The 18,440-nt window shown below is 33.9% G+C and overlaps 4 protein-coding genes across 4 annotated transcripts; 2 read left to right on the forward strand and 2 right to left on the reverse strand.

Annotated features, from left to right (window-relative positions):
- Positions 1-2,484: 2,484 nt before the first annotated feature.
- PHYBLDRAFT_71560 (hypothetical protein) lies at positions 2,485-3,662 on the forward strand (the record flags this gene model as incomplete). Its single annotated transcript, XM_018442503.1, has 4 exons — positions 2,485-2,547; positions 2,966-2,976; positions 3,138-3,207; positions 3,501-3,662. The coding sequence occupies 4 exons, from the start codon at positions 2,485-2,487 to the stop codon at positions 3,660-3,662; spliced, it is 306 nt and encodes a 101-aa protein (XP_018291157.1).
- An 875-nt stretch (positions 3,663-4,537) lies between these two features.
- Positions 4,538-6,680, reverse strand: PHYBLDRAFT_71559 (hypothetical protein; the record flags this gene model as incomplete). The annotated part of the gene is made up of 5 exons (XM_018442502.1): positions 4,538-4,721; positions 4,846-5,125; positions 5,414-5,557; positions 5,634-5,656; positions 5,854-6,680. 5 exons carry the CDS (start codon positions 6,678-6,680, stop codon positions 4,538-4,540), a joined length of 1,458 nt encoding a protein of 485 aa, XP_018291158.1.
- Positions 6,681-9,076: 2,396 nt separating this feature from the next.
- PHYBLDRAFT_181753 (hypothetical protein) lies at positions 9,077-12,129 on the forward strand. Its single transcript, XM_018438515.1, has 6 exons — positions 9,077-9,290; positions 9,339-10,520; positions 10,600-11,081; positions 11,162-11,350; positions 11,439-11,531; positions 11,595-12,129. The coding sequence occupies exons 1-6, from the start codon at positions 9,131-9,133 to the stop codon at positions 11,805-11,807; spliced, it is 2,319 nt and encodes a 772-aa protein (XP_018291159.1). The 5' UTR covers positions 9,077-9,130; the 3' UTR covers positions 11,808-12,129.
- A 976-nt stretch (positions 12,130-13,105) lies between these two features.
- On the reverse strand, positions 13,106-16,087 carry PHYBLDRAFT_134170 (hypothetical protein). Its single transcript, XM_018429626.1, has 13 exons — positions 15,692-16,087; positions 15,551-15,598; positions 15,380-15,459; positions 15,057-15,259; positions 14,904-14,982; positions 14,543-14,794; positions 14,306-14,377; positions 14,141-14,221; positions 13,949-14,050; positions 13,855-13,887; positions 13,635-13,752; positions 13,421-13,577; positions 13,106-13,321 (listed from the first exon to the last, which is right to left on the reverse strand). The coding sequence occupies exons 1-13, from the start codon at positions 16,026-16,028 to the stop codon at positions 13,234-13,236; spliced, it is 1,650 nt and encodes a 549-aa protein (XP_018291160.1). The 5' UTR covers positions 16,029-16,087; the 3' UTR covers positions 13,106-13,233.
- Positions 16,088-18,440: the final 2,353 nt, after the last annotated feature.

An 18,440-nucleotide genomic window follows, 5' to 3' on the forward strand; every position in this document is an offset into this window, starting at 1 on the left:
TTTCTTTTCGATATTCTTTTCTATTTTATTACTCTTTTAATTATACTTTATTACTTATATTTTATTAGCTAGATCTTTTCTTATTTATTTACTCATTTGCTTTTATATTTTATTAGCTAGACAATTTTTTTAAATCTTTATAAATCTTATCAATTTGTTTCTTTGCATCAACATAAGCTATCTATCACTTGTGGGTTAAATGACTTTCCGCTCTGTTTTTTCCTAGAGATCATTCGTGGGAAGTACTTTACCCTTCGAGTTACACTTATAACCAGCGAATTAAAAATCATAAATATCGGATGGTGTTACACAGATCGAGCCAAATTATCTTCGAATATGTTATATTATGCATTTGCATCTATTTATTTCATCAATTCAAGACTTGGCTCTCTATAACTTTGGATCCAAGTAGTTTATAGATATATGTATGTGTTCTAGGATTTTTAGTTGAATTGAAAGGGTCGATCATGAGAAAACTAACGTAATATCTCAAAAATTTGCTTTTTTTCAATAAAATAAAATATTGTATTTGCTTGTAGAATCACTTTTTTCTCATTTGTTTTCTATGAAACTTTTACTGGATTCATATGTTATCTGAATATATGTAATTAAAAACTTTTTTTGGTCTTATATGAATATTTTTCATTTTTTGTATTTTTGATAAAATATCTCATGTACATGTTGCAAGGAAATGATAGAAAGAGTTTTTACAGAAGAAATAAAAATAAAAAATAAAAAGTAAAAACATGAATTTTGTAAAAATATATTAGCTTTACTGCTATGCAAACTTTCTTAGGCATAAAAGGCTTCATTACCTTTATATCTATTACGAAAGTTTTTGAAAAAAATGCAAATTATATGGATTATAATCTTTTCCACTTAAATCACATAAAATGAAAATATATGATTTATGTCTCAAGTTAAATCGTGAAAAAATGACTCATCAGCAACAGCAGGTATATGATTTGTTGACGGGAACCAAATAGATCTTGTGTTTTTACAGAAATAGGTGTGGTCACAATTTTTATTTATTTATTTTATATTGTGCGTTTATTGCATGAGAACTACAATAAAAAAGACATTGCATTGAATATGAACTCTTTAAAATGTAAAGTAAAATTCTAGAAACCTCTATAATTATACTTATAGAAGCTTTACTTTCAATAAGTAAAATATTGCATCAACAGTTTTCTTGAACACAATTATTCTATCGCCACATTTAGGACACGACGTTATGCCTCTCGAGCACGACGTTTCTTACACAGTCACGTTTGGGACATGACGTTTTGCCTCTCGAACACGACGTTTCTTACACAGTCACGTTTGGGACATGACGTTTTGCCTCTCGAACACGACGTTTCTTACACAGTCACGTTTGGGACACGACGTTTTGCCTCTCGAACACGACGTTTCTTACACAGTCACGTTTGGGACACGACGTTTTGCCTCTCGGGCACGACGTTTACAAATTGTATATTTTGTATATACTGCATAAAAAAAATAGAAATTTTAATATGGTTACTACTTAAGTACACCTAGAAATTCCGTTATATTAAATGAAGATGTACCTTATTCATGAATTAAATTATTTATATTTTGATAGATTGATTTTACTCATATAAACTACTTTGGGTGGTTAGGGACCAGATAAAATTGCTGGATGCCGGACAACAAATCACTTTTTATGAGGCCGGTAAATGGTGAAAGGCGGAGATTCAATAAACGTAGTGCTCCAGAGAAACGTCGTGCCCGAGAGGAAAAGTGTCTGGCCCGAATAATTAGCGAAAGAAGAACAGGGTCTAGGCTAGTGTTTGTCAATCGACCTTGGTTTGTACTACTTTATAAACCAATCATAATCCAACTGAGAAATTAATACAGAATAACCCAACTGCCTGAAACACTTTACATTTATATGTGTTCAAATATACACCATTCTATCGATAATTATAATTATTTATATAAGTTACATTATACACCATGAAAAAGTAGTGGTGCTTGCAATTGTGCTAGCCTGGTCACAGATAGATCAAGCTAGTAAAATGGCTATTACATATATATAAATCACCTTTTAAAGGCTCTGCTTATTTACTATTTTTTTCTGATATTGCTCAGACTGACTGACGGCACAATATGAAAGCAAAGAGACAATCTACTGCTACTGAATGTATAGGTTTTGTTTGGTTGGGAGCAAGACGCTATCGATTACTAATTATCGATTTATAGGATCTAGTGCTTTTGATATTTTGCGCTTGTATACCAAACTCAACTGGATGCACGAATAACCTAGAAATAATACTCTGTTGGATTAAAGGCTTTGATTTATAACTTTTGTTTTGTAATACAATATAATGCGCTACAGTACTGTATAGTATGATTCCACTTATTATTTTGAGGTTCATAGTCTAGCTTTGGTTCGCTTGAGACTATTTTAGTTTGAAGCACGGAGCCTTTGTATAAATGAACCTTTTCTATGGTTGATTAAATATGAGTGTACTGGAAATGATATTTTTTAAGATTTCTACAAGCATATGCAAATGCACACCAATGGTAATCATAGCTTTTCAATTATAGAAAATTAAAAATAGAATCAAATAAGCAATGTTTTTTTTGGCTTTAAGTAACCTGGTGAGACACATTGTGATCCACCTCTTCGAGGTTTATTATATTACAATTACTCGAATTTTGATCAAAATATCCGATTTTTTTACTCTCAAAAAGCATAGAACCCTGAAATTCGGGAAACTTGCACCACTTCAATAAGCTCTTTAAATGCCCAATAGCAAAAATACGAGTTGTTTCTAAAAGTACAATTTTTTTTAGTTGAATACATAAACCAGACACTCCAAAAGGCATCAATTTGGAGTGTTCAAAAGTTAGAGATATTTTTTTTAAAGAAAAGAGAATATTATTTAGCATAAGAGACATTATAGAATAGCTATATATCTATATATGCTCTACATAACAGAATATCAGCTTGTATAAACGTTTATATGAAGAAAGCCGTCCTATATTCTGACATTACAAGCATACACTGGAAGCAAAGAGTGGAGTACAAATAAAGCCACAATCTTTCTTCCAAAAAAAAAGGTTTACAAAAACATTACTAGTAAATTTACTAATTTTTTTTACCTACTTAGAGCAACTTCAGCAGTGAGAGAACTTTTAATTTATCTAGAGTTAAACACCGCTACTTTAGCTAAAGAAAAGGTCAATTTTCCCAGCAGTTCGATTTATCTTTTTCTTTAAATAAATTTTGAGAGCGTTTTCATCAATAAATTTTATCTTCCTATTAAATTTAATAGGAAGATAAAGAAAAGGGACTGTTATATTTAAAGTGAATTTAATCGAACTGCTGGGAGGACAAACTTTAGCTAAATCTTTAAATTTAATGTAAAAGTGGAGATAAAGTGGACTGCTGAAGATGCTCTTAAAAGTGCTTATAAATTTTATCTTTTTGGATTTTTTTGCTGTATAAAGTATATATATATATAATAAAAAAGCAAGCGCTAGTTATTCGGGCAAGACACTTTTCCTCTTGGGCACAACGTTTCTCTGGAGCACTACGTTTATTGGACCTCCGCACTTTAGCATTTACCGGTCTCATAAAGAGTGACTTGTCCGTCATCCAGCAATCTTATCTGGTCCCTGACCACCCAAAGTAGTTTGTATGAGTAAAATCAATTTATTAAAATATAAATAATTTTATTCATGAACAAATTATTTCTTTATTTAATATATTCGAATTCCTAGCTGTACTTGAGTAGCAATTCTGTTAAAAGTTTTATTTTTTTATAGCAGTGTATACAAAATATACAATTTGTAAATGTTGTGCCCGAGAGACACAACGTCGTGTCCCAAACACGACTAATTTGGTTCCCGTCAACAAATCACATACCTATGGTTGCTGACAAGTCATACTTTCACGATTTAACTTGAGACATAAATCATATATTTTCATTTTGTGTGATTTAAGTGGAAAAGATTATAAACCATGTAATTTGCATCTTTTTTCAAAAACTTTCATAATGGATATAAAGGTAATGCAGCCTTTTATGCCTAAGAAAGTTTGCATTATAGTTAAGCTAATATATCTTTACAAAATTCATGTTTTTGTTTTTATTTCTTCTGTAAAAACTCTTTATTATTTCCTTACAACATGTACATGAGATATTTTATCAAAGATACAAAAAAATAAAAAAAAATATTCACAAAAGGCCAAAAAAAAAGTCTCTAATTACATATATTCAAATAGCATATAAATTCAGTAAAAGTTTCATAGAAAACAAATGAGAAAAAAGTGATTCTACAAGCAAATACAATATTTTCTTTTATTGAGAAAGTGCAAATTTTTGAGATATTATGTTAGTATTCTCATGATCAAGATATTCAATTCAACCAAAACTTCTAACACACAATTATATCTATATACTACTTGGATCCAAAGTTATAGAGAGCCAACACTTGAATTTATAAAATAGATAGATAGAAATGCATAAGATAAGATATCTGAAGATAGTTTGGTTAAATCTATGTAACACTATTCGACATTTATGCTTTTTAATTCGCTGGATATAAGTGTAACTCGAAGGGTAAAGTACTTCCCACAAATGATTTCTATGAAAAAACAGAGAGGAGAGTCATTTAACTCGCAAGTGATAGATAGTTTATGTGGACGCAAAGAAACAGATTGATAAGATTTATAAAGGTTTAAACAAGATTGTCTAACTAATAAAATATAATATAATAAAAGAAAAATAGAAGAAAAAAATAGATTATTTTATAGTGAGATCAATAGGTCCCTCTTGATCGGAAAGAAAAGAGAGCATGCCATTTCTGTAATCATACTTATTGAACTCTTTAAACTTGTTCCAGTAAGTATCAAAGCTGTTGGGAATCTGGTTTCTGACACAGCCCAAAAGGAATAACTCAGGAATAATTGGCCATTTCCTTGAGATATTGCGGGAAAGGTTTACTGTTGTCCAGTCGTTATTGTTAACATGATTAAAAATCAGAGGTTGTTGCTGTTTTGAGGTGTTTTTGGGATGAGCAAAGGGAAGAAACGACACAGAAGTGGTGTTGGGGCTATATGAGTAGGCACAGACTGGTCGTATATATGTGTCTGAAGCTAGTTGAGCACAGTCGGATGTATTAAAACACATACTAGCATCTAAACATGCTGGGATGAAGTTGGTGTTGGTGTTGTTATTGTTGATGCAAAGATCAAAACCATGTTTTATGATGTCTTTTAATTATTTAATATCAGTTCCAAATGTATTTGCATATGTCTCCTTGTATTTTGGCAAGACAGAAATCATATCTCTTTTTACAAGAGGGAATTTGTTTTGATCTTTATAGATCAAGTGGGCAAGTACCCGAAAACCACGCCGCCCATCAGCAGTCAGGTTAAACCCACCCTTAACGACACCGACTATCTCATGAGAGACAGGAAAACCGGGCTGGAATTTAACCCTCTTGCCAACAGAGGTGCGCTTATCATACTGGTAATCTTCTAGAGCGGTGACAGGTCTTATCAACCCATTTTTTTGGGGGGCAGAAACTAAAAAGCATATAAGTATAAGACGATATTTTTCTTTATGGATTCAATCACACTGTAAAATAAGAAAGCATATTACCTGGGTCGAGAGACTCTTGTTTGCTTTTGTTTTGTTTTTTGTGTAGCTACAGGATTTCCTTCCCTCATTCTGGGTCTCAACCTAACCATTGCCTTAAGGCCAGCCTAGTATTTCAAGATACATATCAATAATTTGTTACGTTATTTTTTTTTATCTTACATGACCAGACGAAACACTGATCTTCCTCCAGTTTTCCTGACCAAATTATTTGGGGAGGTACGTTGGACGTGCACTATCATTCCGTTTGTCAGGGTACTTGATTTTTTCTGGGGCTTGAAAGTTAATCGAAGGGTTCCCAGTTTTGCCTTCGAATTCAGAAGTAACATTCTTGATCTTATTCAAGAGTTTAGCTACTTGCTGGCTACCCTCACAAGAGCGAAAAAGTGTCTCAAGTTTAATTATCTCCTCCATCCACACCTCTGGTTTTTTATCAACTCTGATTGTTTCTTCGAGAGTATTTTTGGCTTGTTTCGCCATTCTAGGTTCAATCAGCCACATTTCAGGAATATCGGAAATACATATTTCCCTTCCAGCAGGCAAACAATGGCGGCAAGGTAAACCATATTGAAGCTTGTTCATACATTTGCAATAAGTACTGCTGTCACACACAACCCGAATCTCCTGGTCTACCAAAAGTAAAGCTCGCTTTGACACCTTCATGAGTAGCTTGGATGAAAGATTGTTTCGTTCAACAAGAGGGTCAACCGTCATAGATTCCCTTACCTCTACATTTCGAAAGGCTTGAGAAAGACTTTCGATGTATCTTTCAATACTCTCGAAGGCAAGGTCCAGAGATTCTATAGCAGATATACTTCTTTTCAAAGCATGATGTGCACTTTCCACTCTTCGCGACGTTGTACACCCAAAATGCATCAATTTGGAAGTAAGGTAGCCTACCCACTTCTCCTTACATACAACCCACTTGTCATTGAAGTAAACTGCAGCTGGCACTTTTTGCTTGCCATTTTTTACCTTCGTACTATCAGAAACTTTGTTGAACTTGTTGAGAGCTAAGTCAAACTCTTTCTTGGTTGTATTATGGATCATGCTGGCTATGTATCCTGTAAGCTATTCCTTCCTTTCTTCCAAGCCTACTTTTTCCAAAAGAGCCTTCTCCACGCTATTTAACATGTGTCAATAGCAAAGCATCTTATTTTTATCTGGAAATACACTGTCCAGAGCGTTCATCAATGCAGCGCACTTGTCTGTCACAGACACTGTGATCAGTGTCTTTCCTTTGAAAACAAAAGACTCGAGTTGCTGAAGGAACCAAAGATATGTGCCTTGCTGTTCATTAGAGACACAGGCAAAGGCAATTGAGAAAGATTTGAGGGTTTCTCCTCCAAGATTGTAGATACCTTCCACGCAAATCAGGGGCATCTCCAAGTTATTGATAAAATATGTCGCATCAACCATCATAACTTCCGAGAAGCAGCGAGCTCTCTCCATCATCTTTTAGATGATAAAAAATACCATTTCCAGTGAATTGCCTCCATTGATGTCGTTGTGTGTTTAGAAAACTTTTGCTTCCATCATCTCAACAAGTCTAGTTTCTGCATTCTGGGTAACAGGGCTAGAAACTCAAGCAAAAGCAGTCTTGATATTGCTTGTATTGCTAACTTACAGCATATAAACATCATCTGTTTCATCCATGATAATCCTTTGGATCTCACAAGTCTTGGCCTTTGTCTCTACAAGCTTAGAAATTTGCTTAACATCTTAAGCAGCAACTCTCAACAATCCCCCTTTAAAAGTTGGTTCCAAGCATTTGTCATCAAAGAAGATGATTATGGAAGCTCCCATTTCGTTGGAAGCTTTCAAGGGAAAATATCACCTGATTCCTTTTTTGTATGATAGTTTTATCGTATACGGACATCCAGTTTTTGAGCTAGGACGAGTTTTAACACAACCACAATCTTCAATTTTATGAGTGTTTCTATAATGACCACCCCTGGTGCACCTTAAGTAAACTCGGGTTGGTTTATGGTCTTTGGTTACAAGAGTGAGATTGTTAGAAAGTGCATACTCTTGCATCTTAAAGATTGCTACATTCATGTTGACATAGCCATTGATTGGTGTAGTAATAAAATCTTTTTGAGCAGAATAATATTTATTTCTGTCGACAAGAACTAATTCTTTATTGATAGTATTCATGTTAAAGTGATTTCTATTGAGACATTATTAACATTGTTTTTATAAATACTATTCTGTAATGGTAGAAGTAGCAGTCTTGTTTCTTCTGAAATAAAATTATGTTATTTAGATATCTGATGCTTATAGGATGAATATATAAAAGAAAAGAAGGTTTAATAACAGGTTTTTCACTAATTTCTTCAGGGCACATTTTTTTTGCTTAAAGGTACTCTGCCACCATTGAAGGCTGGACCATAGTCACTTTCCAGGAGTCCAATACACAATGGAAAGCAGTGTTTAGAATATTTTTAATACTCTACAGAAACGTCGGGCCCGAATGATAGCTGAAATTTATATACTATCGATTTTACACAATTGGTGTGGATATACTAAAATGTTCAAAGGTTCAAATATATATTAGATAAAAGCAAGTACTTACAATAACATCTCTTCTATCAAAAGCATGTTTTTTTTTAATGTAATTGACAATAGAAGGAGACCAGCCAGTCAAAATCGTTTGAACTTTTTTGACTTCGTTTTGAAAGTTCAAAGTCTCTGTTTCTTTAAACTCTAATCCAATAATAGGACTTACATTCTTGAACTTGTTCCTACTTTTTTTTATCCTGTCCACCCCATACATATTTTACGCAAGTGCTATAGTATGAATGTAGATAACTTCACGGTATTTTTTTTATATATTTTGTTGTTTAAATTGTTTGATTTGAAAAAGTCGCTAGGCATACATTTCTCAAGAACTTTACCTAATATATTAAATAAGTTCTTTTGAGAACCTTGTAGGCAAGAACAGTAGACAGGTTATCCTTTAACCATATTATTCAAAAACCATATTAATCTACTAAAGCCAGCTTCGATAATCATTTTCATTTTATTATCAAAGTATTTGTCAGTTATATTTTGTGGCTTACAATACAATGGTATAAAACAAAAGAAAAATACCTACACATACACATACACAATCACTGTATGTCTTATTTTGAGTTCTTATTTTTCCTAAAAAAGAGAGAAAAGAATAACAAGAGTATCGGCTTGGGTTTACGCAGATAATAATATACGTAATTTCTATTATATATATAAATATATGACTTTAATGGGTCACCTCATTTCTCGCCTATCGTTTGCTAAAAGTATATATCGCAAGCCAGCAATACCATTGTAAAACATTTCTGTTGTAAATTTTAATGTCAGGCCTTCTGCAACAATCCATAGGAAACTAACTTATTTTTTAACCAATAAAAAATCAAGGAATATAGCATATATGTTCTCAAAGCTCTTTAACTATTCTTTTATTTCTCGAGAGTAAAAATAAAAACGAAAACAAAAAAAGCTCCTTTGAATTGAACGGAATGGCAGTAAAAGAAAGTCCCAGAAGCCATAGGGTTACTATTGGTGACCTACCTTCCCCACACTCTATTTCATTATTGACAGATTCTCCTGAATCCAGTCCGGAATGTTCAAGGTCTGGTTTCTCAAACAGTAATCCAACTAGAACCACACTTCCTACAGGTAATTTCATCAATCGACTGTTAAAGGCTCGGTAATAACCAATTGCAGATCTTTCATATCCAAACTGGCCTAGCAATGACGATTTCAAGCCGAAAGACCCTGATTTTCAATTACGACAAACGATGCGTGGATCCCCATCAAGGCGTAATCAAACAAAAATGCTCCTCGTGGCTTTGATTGAATATTTCTGTAATACCTATGGAGATTCTCCTGATGCAAATCATCGCGTGTTTTTTCTTATTTGCCAGACACTACGCTCATTGGGCTTTATTGATGCTGAGTTCGTCGATGAAGTAGCCAGTGTTCGATCTACTTTTCAACAGGCGTTTCGCAAGTTATTTTACACGGCTGTGCAGACAGTTAACAATCAACATGTCCCGAGAATTGGAAATGATCAGCGGTTGACGTTGCCCGACACCGGCGCCAGAACCGACCAGAGTTCAAATGATAGGCTCAACCCCTTGAACTTTGACACTCTGTCTTTAATGTCTCCCAATTCAGAAAATGGAGAACCGAGCAATGAAAAGGCTGTGGATCTGTTTTCAAAAGGAAATGTGTTTTACAACCTGAGTGTGCACAACTCAAGGTACAGAAATGACTTTGTGGAACTAGGATTACTAGGCAAAGGTGGCTTTGCGAGCGCATGGAAAGCACGTAATAAGCTTGATGGGATTGAATATGCTGTCAAAAAGATTCGGCTAGGACAAGATCTTGAAGAAGAGTTTGGAAAAGACAATCCCTATGAAAAGATATTTCGAGAGATAAAGAATCTTGCCCGACTTGAGCATCAGAACGTGATTCGCTATTATGCATCTTGGCTTGAATACGATGACTCTAATGCAATCCACAAATCTTCTGAAGATTCGGACGAAAGTGAGTTTCTAGACAATCGCACCGAGGCTAGTCAGTACGAATCTCCAGCCGGCGACAGCTCTTGTTGCACGACCGGTGATGACACATCTTCTGTGGCAACATTCTCTGTGGCCGAACAACAGCAGCACATCAATTGGGAAGAACCTTCTGATATGGGCATTGTGTTTGAAACTGGTTCTGCTGAACCTTCGGTGGACGCTTTCTCAGATTCATTCAACCAAAGCAAGTCTTTTGTGAATAATCGTAATTGTTCATCTGGGACATATTCTCTGAGTAGCGGTACTCAAGCTAGCAAGTGCAAGAAAAGAAAAGATCAAGGTAGCTGGACTCTGTTTATTCAGATGCAGCTTTGTCCTAGTAAGTTTGAATATATATATATATATATAATTATTTTAAGAAACTAAAGAACTAAACCGAAAATTTTGTATCACCTTAGCAACCTTGTTTGATTACATAAAGACAAGAAATCAGGAAGGGTCTACTGATGCAATAGACTGTCACAAGAATATCTTGTTATTCTCTCAGATTCTTCAAGGAGCAGCCTATATTCATGATCGCGGATTGATTCATCGTGATCTGAAGCCTAGTAATATATTTCTTAGTGTGCCTTCTTCACATAGTGAAAATGGGCGTACTTCACGTAGATCCAGCCTGACTGTTCCTTCGGAAGAACTTCCACGGCGCAAGAGTATATGCAGCGAAGACTGGGTACCCAAAATAGGAGATTTTGGATTGGCTGCAACTGTGCTAGACGAAACTGGAGATAAAACCATAGTATTGCCCACTTCAATAGTGTCAGAGCCCAAAAGTCAATTGGATATGGACATACCCGATGGAACGACCACTAGCCAAACTTTACTCAAGAAACGACCTAAACTACCTATGCGCACTCGCACGATTGGTGTTGGCACACGTACGGTAAATACACTTTAAGAACCTCAACAGCCATTGAACAGAGCAAATTAACACTTGCACATATTTGTATTTATGTATCACAGTATGCCTCTCCTGAACAACTTGCTGTCCCTGCGCAGGCTTATGATGAAAAGGTTGATATCTACTCGCTCGGGATTATCTTCTTTGAACTCTATCAACCTTTTACTACTGGTATGGAGCGAGCAACTGCCATAGACAGACTCAAGGATGGTTTGTTCCCCGATGGATTTGTCAAACGATTTCCAAAAGAGGTTTGTATACATTAATTTAAAATTGAAAAATCACAAGCTAAACTCAAGAAAATTATTTTCATGATTGCTTTTATATGTATCCTAATAGTCCGCTCTTATACTTTGGATGATGGACAAGGATCCGGCAAAGAGACCTAGTGCTCACAGATTACTTGAGTTTGAATTATTTGCACAGGCTACTGTGAGTATTTATTTATTTATTTATTTATGTATTTATAATGTTTATTTGTTTGAATTTGCTTAGGATATGTTTGATCTTCTGCAAACCAGGTTTATGAAGAAATCGGATGCTTTGGAGATAAAGAGCCATGAAGTCGAACTTTTGAAAAAAAGACTTGAACTCATGGAACAAGAACAAGAGAAGAGTAAGATGACTATAAGTGAAATGGAGCATAGACTTGGAAACATGCAGATCCAGCTCAACAAGGCTATTAGCCAGGGATACAATGTTGAGTGATAGCATGGCTATACTTAAGCCTTCTCATTTTCCTCTCACTCCCTCTCTTTTTCTTCTCTATCTTAAAGAAAAGGTGTATATACGCTATAATATTACCCAATTTTTTATATTTCCATTGTCGCTTATTTCATTGGAATGAGTATTTGCTTATTTCCAAAATATACATACATACAGATATTCATATATCTTGTTTATTTCCATACCAACCAACCAACCAATATATATATATAATATATATTTACATGCTTTGTTTTCTATTGCTTTATTGTTATTAATTTTTTGAATTTGAAACCACATAAATATTTTTCATTTTGCAAAGCCTACAGACACCTTACGCTATCTTTTCTTTACTATTTGGAATGTAATTCGACAGCTTATTTATAAATATATATATATATATATATAAATTACATGACTCTGTCCCTTTAGCTACCGAATGTGCAACCTACAGGACCTTTGTCTTTTTGATTGTTTCATGTTTACTTGGGTTAATGAGGTGATATTATTTTATTTATTTTATAAAGTGTGAACATTTACAAGCATGTGTGTAAAGTATAACAGTTGCTAAGCGGCATCGATAAGAAAAGAACGAAAAGAAAAAAAAAAGTCACATATATTCTTGTAACCTGTCCTACAATAAGCTCAATTTCTTTATAATGTACATATATGTATCTATGTATCTGTGTGTTGTTGGTGGTGGGGGGTTTATATATATATATATATATATATATATTATTTTAGCGTGTGCAATTTTTTTATGGTTTCTCTGCAAAATAAGCCCAAACGCTACACAAATATACAAATCTTAATAATCTCGGTTTTGCTTGATTCTATTTATTGGCCACTATACGTCATGAATTGGCATACAAAGGCTTTACACTATCCTTTTGATGAGGTACAGTATACAATAGCCTTTTTATTTTATTTTTTGTGTTCCTAAGATACCTTTAGCCAAATTGATAAGCACATATTAACTGGATTAATAACAACAACTAAAAAGAAAAACCCTCTCAAGGGAGAATAGGGAAAAAGGAATTATCTATTTCTTTATGATATTTTCTTTTGGTTACTAGAACTGTGAAACGCTTCTAGTCAATGTTGAAAATCTTTCTTTTTGAGATGTCCAATATATAATTAGATATATATAATGGTGAGATCTGGGAAACGGGTAAAAACACTAAATAAAAAGAAAAACTGCCTAAAAATTGACGAAAATAACTAGAAGCCAGGGTGTTTCTTCTGTTTTACACACCCATACACAATAGATATACATATATATAATATGTATATATGTATATAGTATGTATAAAATGTGTGTTTGTATGTTTAAAAGGGTCTGATTGTCTAATATATATATATATATATGTGTGTGTGTGTGTTATCTATCCATTAAGGAGGAGAAGGGGAGGTACTACACAACTTGACCCTAGAATTCTTCAAAACGGTCTGTTTCTTCTATATATTGCCATTTCTTTAGCTCAGTGCCGTAAGGTTTGGGTCGGATCTCATAAACTCTAAAATATTTTTAAATAAAGAAAAAAGAATAAAAAGACCAGCAAAACTCAACGTATCTATCGATCTATCTACCAATCTATTTGTCTGCGTTTTCTTACGTGTGAATTGGTACCATCATGTGTGGCATCTCTGTCTGTGTCCAGTCCAGGAGATAGCCCAAAAGAATACGCATAATTACTCTGTGGGTAATGATAAGACAGGACTGTGTCATCCGTTCAAGTTCGATAATCATTGACTGTAAGCGGTGAATCACATCTAATTTGGTATGATTCAGCCTAGAATTCTGTATTCTGTCTTTTTTTGGTTACCTACCGATATATGATTCTCCGCCCATTCCTGGGTAACGATAGTAAAGCTTGTTTGCTTGCCTTGCGTGGAACTCCTCGGGATAGGCTTTTTGAATGTCTTCGTATGTAAGTCCCTCACAGCACTATTGGTTTCGACAATAGAATTTAGTCAAGAGATAACGATACAGCCAAGCACACACAAAAAAAAAGAAATTTATAGCTACTACTATCACTAAAATACTTACACCTGAATTGATTTCATTCAAGAACCGAATGTGCTGTATGTACTCAGATAACAATGAGTCCATGCTCTGTATGGTAAAGCAAGGAAGCACAAACCTTGACATCATATTCATCTGGGTCAAACGCAGCACCCGTCTCGGTTGATCTTTTCAGCATACTAGTCCATACTGTAAACTGGGAATTGGAAGCGGCCCTGACCTTGGCCCTGACCTCTTCTTGTGGAGTGCTTGGCATAGGACTTTTGTTTGCCTTGTGTGCTCGCCAGTCTTCTCTCTTCTTACTCTCTACCATCTCCAATGCAAATGCTAGTCGCTGCTGCTTGATAAATCTAGCAAGTGCCTTTGCAAACTTCTTTCCTCGAGGTGACAACTGTGAAAAAAAAATTGAGGTCGATCTGTTACTAATTTTATTTTTATTTATTTTTTAATCCCATCTTTTTATTATTTTACTTACAGGTGCATCTCCGCCAATACGACCCAAAACATTGTCCGTACTTTCACCATGGCGAGTCAGGAATATCTGTCGCTCTATATGCACACACAAAAAGAGAAGAATAGAATAAGTTATCTTATTACCTATAGTGTAATATATACATATAAAGATAAATTGTAAAGGCTACTGCTACTATCAGTATCAGTATCAGTATTAGTATTAGTATCATTACTATTATTATTTGGTAAACTTGCCTACAAGGTTAAAATTCATGAGGTAAAAGATACATTGTCCAGGAAGGTAGCCAGATATATTGTACGCAATTACTTTCTTTCCTACGTTGATAAGTTTGCAATACTGTATATCATGATCCTCTTCCCAATCACCAATTGGTTCATAGGCCTTTTCATAATTCGCTACACGAGATCTGAAATCAGCCAAGGCCCGTGCTGGATCTTTGCCTCTGTAATCTGGCCCGGACAATTTAAGCAAGAAGTTACGTTCCAACATCTATCCGGTAGATAAAGTTAGATGCACAAGATAATATATGTTTCTCATTAATGCACTGAATTATGTATAGAAAAGTAATAGGAAAAAAGAAAGGTTTTGAGTTAAATACATTTTTGTCTGTGCAGACCGACTCCAACATAAGCACTTTGATCTCAGGCTCCATATTTAGACGATCTATTAGTAGTTTTCTGATCAAGCAAGTTAATTAGTTTTGCCTAAATTCATAGGATTTACTGTGATCCTGCCGAAAAAAAATATCTACCTCCTTGACAACGTAGAGTTTGTTGCATCATGAATGGCTACTCTCCCTCCATTTTTAAGCCACTCTACCAGATTCTCGAGTACTTCCATAGCTAGTTCATCACGCACTTGCTTCATGCTAGCATTGTCAGGGTCAAAGAATTTTGCATTCTGTTCTGTTTGGGAGGTCTCGTGTTCACGTCGAGTATTACCGACATTAAAGATCTACACTATTGTAAGCCCACCATCCAATATATGTATATGTATGTGTGTGTGTGTGCGTGTACGTTCCTATAGTATAGTATAGTATAGTGTATCGTGTGGATATTTATGTGCTCAACACACCTTTGTCTCGTATTGAAGCCAATTTAGATAACGTCGCAATTTTTTGACAAGGTAACTCTTTCCACGAGCAGGCAATCCCACTAAAATAAAAATCGATTTCTCGGATTACAACCTTTTTTCTCTTTTCTTCCTTTCTTTTATTTTGACACAACGTATGTTGACACGACTTACCCATGACAATAGCCAGTTTACTATCCAGTTGCCTTTCATTTCTCAGCTCTAATTTATTTATTCATTCGTTAAAGTTAATATGTACGTGTCTATGTATCTATGCAATCAATTATTTTTCTAGAAGATAAAAAGAATTCTTACTGTGTGGTACAATTGTGTGTACTGCACCAGGTACATCCAACCCAAGACTGTGACGGGTTCGTAAGAGAAATGTCTCATCAACATCAGCCGACAATTGTAGCCAATGAGGTTGTGGAGAATTAGGTCTGCTCGAGGAATACTGTGAGTTCTGTGAGCTGGATGCAAATTCATTTGAATCTTCATGGGTAAGATCTTCGTATTGTGCTGAAGGATCAGCTGTCAAAGAAAATGGCTCGTCGGTAAACTCTTCTTGCCATCGTGATTGCTCAACTTCTTCAATAATGTCATTCTCAGTCTTAACAACTGGCAAAGTCTTGCGTCGTCTATCAGTACTCATTCTGTAAATATTATTCTGATATGGAAGCAATAAGATTAAATGAAATGGATATATGAGTGTGTTTATGTATGTATGCTTTCAAAAATATAAAATATAAATATATAATTTTAAAGAATTACGCATGATTTTTTGTGATTCTAATGGACTAACTGTGGCCAATAATTTGCTGACATCACTTTTGAATTAGCACAGTACACATTTTTATTTTAATTAATATATTTTAATTTAATAATGGATGATGAAAATGAAGACTTTGAAGCTTTTTATAGATATACTTGTAATCCAAAGTTACAAAGCTACAGAATAAAGCAAAGAGATGTAAGCATTAATGTTTTGAAGGTCAAGTATAAGTAGTGCATTAATCACAATATGTGCACTTTCTTATAAGCATATATAAACTTAAAGAACATTAGGCTTGATTTTGATGATGATTTCATCTTCACGTAACCTTGAACTGTGGTGGTTTATTTTGGAGCAGTCTTATGTATCTAAACTAACAGAAGGAAACATATTCTTTCAGTACTTGCTGACGATTCGCTTATTTGTCTGTTTATTTGCTTCTTTCGTTATGTCAGTTAAAGAAGTATTCATATCAACTATTAACATTAGGGTTATTATTACTTGCTAATCTTATTTGTCTGTGTTTAAATATCTATTCATAACCTTCAGTGAAAGGACGTGCTGGCTCTAAGAAAAATAACCATAGATATATGCCTTCAATACATATATCGATATGAGTATAGGCCAAGAAACTGTTATTTGGTATTTCAACTCAAATACAATATTTAATATTTAATATTCCGATTTTTTTTTCTTTTTTTTTTTCTTATTTTCCTACAGCGTTAGTTCTTACCCCGTTTTTGTCCCTTTTAATCCCTTCTTATTTTTATTTTTATATTATTTCCTTCAATCAAATACGGGGTTTCAGCAAAGTATTTTCCTTTTAAAAAAATAAGCCTTTTTATATAGTAGGCATTGTTTTCTATATCCATCATACACGCCTACAACGCCTATCCAGCTCCGAAATGTGGGGCCCTCCCACCTTGTATAGCCTTTATTTATTTATCTATTTAGTTATTTTACTCAATAATTGTTTTTGATAGTATGACTAAGAGAGATAGAGAAAATACATATAAAGTTAAAATCAAAAGTACAACAATATCTTGTACTTCCAAGGTGGTTCTTTTATTATTTTATTTAGAGAGAAAATAACAGACTCTGTCTTGTTGCGTCAGTAGATCCATCATATGAATGATTACTATCAACCGATTTCTATAGATCTGGTCTTACCAACATGCATAGTTATAATAAAAATAAATAAATAAATAAACAAACAAACAAACGAATAAAGAAATATTACGAGTTCAGTGTTTGAAAGAAAGATATATAGTTACAAAATAGCAAAATCTTGGATAGGCAATAATTGGATTAAAGGTCATTTAAACCAGTATACAAATTGTACAAGGAGTTCCTGGCCAATATGACGTATAAATATATATATATATAGTAATAATTATAGTTGAGCATACAATTTACCCAAGGTAATCCCAGAAGCTCCCGTTTTGAGTACGACAATGGTATAATGTATACAGCTATTACAATGTCCCAGTTTTTCGGATTTTGAATATATAGTCGCTGACTATAAAACACATTCACCGACTCTGTTATAATACTCCGCCAGATCCAGAAATGAAAGTCTATTCAACTGTTGAAAACCAAAAAAAAAAAGTCTGATCTGTCTGGTCATTCTAATGAACAAAGATCAACAAAGATGTTTAAGTCATTCTTTTGGTCCAATTTGATCTGCCGCAAGCAACTACTCTGAACCTTTTTCATTTGCAATTATTAATAGACTTAAATAACATCTTTTTTGCCAAATTATTGTTAGTTTATCTGGGAGGCAAGAAACTTGATATCTTGTCTGCACTACAATTGGTTCTCTAAAGAGAGGATAATTTTTGACCAATATCTCAATTAATAAACAAATATACAAAAAAATACAAAAATACAAATGCCTGGTATTCTTTTTTCCATTCCATTGGATTGAATTGAATTGAATCGAATTTACTGGAGTTACTAATTAGATTAAACAACTAGGTTAGAGAAATCAAAGAAGAATTATACGAAAAACCAAAAACCAAAAGCCAAATAAAATTACAGAAAAATAGCTTGTATATTCAGTAAGAAAAGTTCACCTGTACTCTGTGAACTATTTGTAATAATATTTGTCAAACCCAAATTACACAACCCTATTTTTTTTTGTTTTGTATCATATTGACCTTTGAAATATATCAGCCTGAAAATAAGAATACAAATTCTAATATTTATTTATCTATATTTTGTGTTTGTGTGTAAAATGTACCATATATCACTATTACTATATAACAATTTTAATTATTTTCCTTTGTGAGC

The sequence above is a fragment of the Phycomyces blakesleeanus genome (genome assembly GCF_001638985.1).
Source record: "Phycomyces blakesleeanus NRRL 1555(-) unplaced genomic scaffold PHYBLscaffold_12, whole genome shotgun sequence".
NCBI classification, from domain to species: domain Eukaryota; kingdom Fungi; phylum Mucoromycota; class Mucoromycetes; order Mucorales; family Phycomycetaceae; genus Phycomyces; species Phycomyces blakesleeanus.

Excerpts from the sequence above, each read along its gene's own strand:
- PHYBLDRAFT_181753 (XM_018438515.1), top strand. The coding sequence starts at position 9,131 with ATGGCAGTAAAAGAAAGTCCCAGAAGCCATAGGGTTACTATTGGTGAC. Across the intron at positions 9,291-9,338 it reads TAGAACCACACTTCCTACAG|ATCTTTCATATCCAAACTGG; the intron begins GTAATTTCATCA and ends AACCAATTGCAG. Across the intron at positions 11,532-11,594 it reads AATTATTTGCACAGGCTACT|GATATGTTTGATCTTCTGCA; the intron begins GTGAGTATTTAT and ends GAATTTGCTTAG.
- PHYBLDRAFT_134170 (XM_018429626.1), bottom strand. The coding sequence starts at position 16,028 with ATGAGTACTGATAGACGACGCAAGACTTTGCCAGTTGTTAAGACTGAG. Across the intron at positions 15,260-15,379 it reads GGCTTCAATACGAGACAAAG|ATCTTTAATGTCGGTAATAC; the intron begins GTGTGTTGAGCA and ends ACAATAGTGTAG. Across the intron at positions 14,795-14,903 it reads CGGTCTGCACAGACAAAAAT|ATGTTGGAACGTAACTTCTT; the intron begins GTATTTAACTCA and ends TCTACCGGATAG.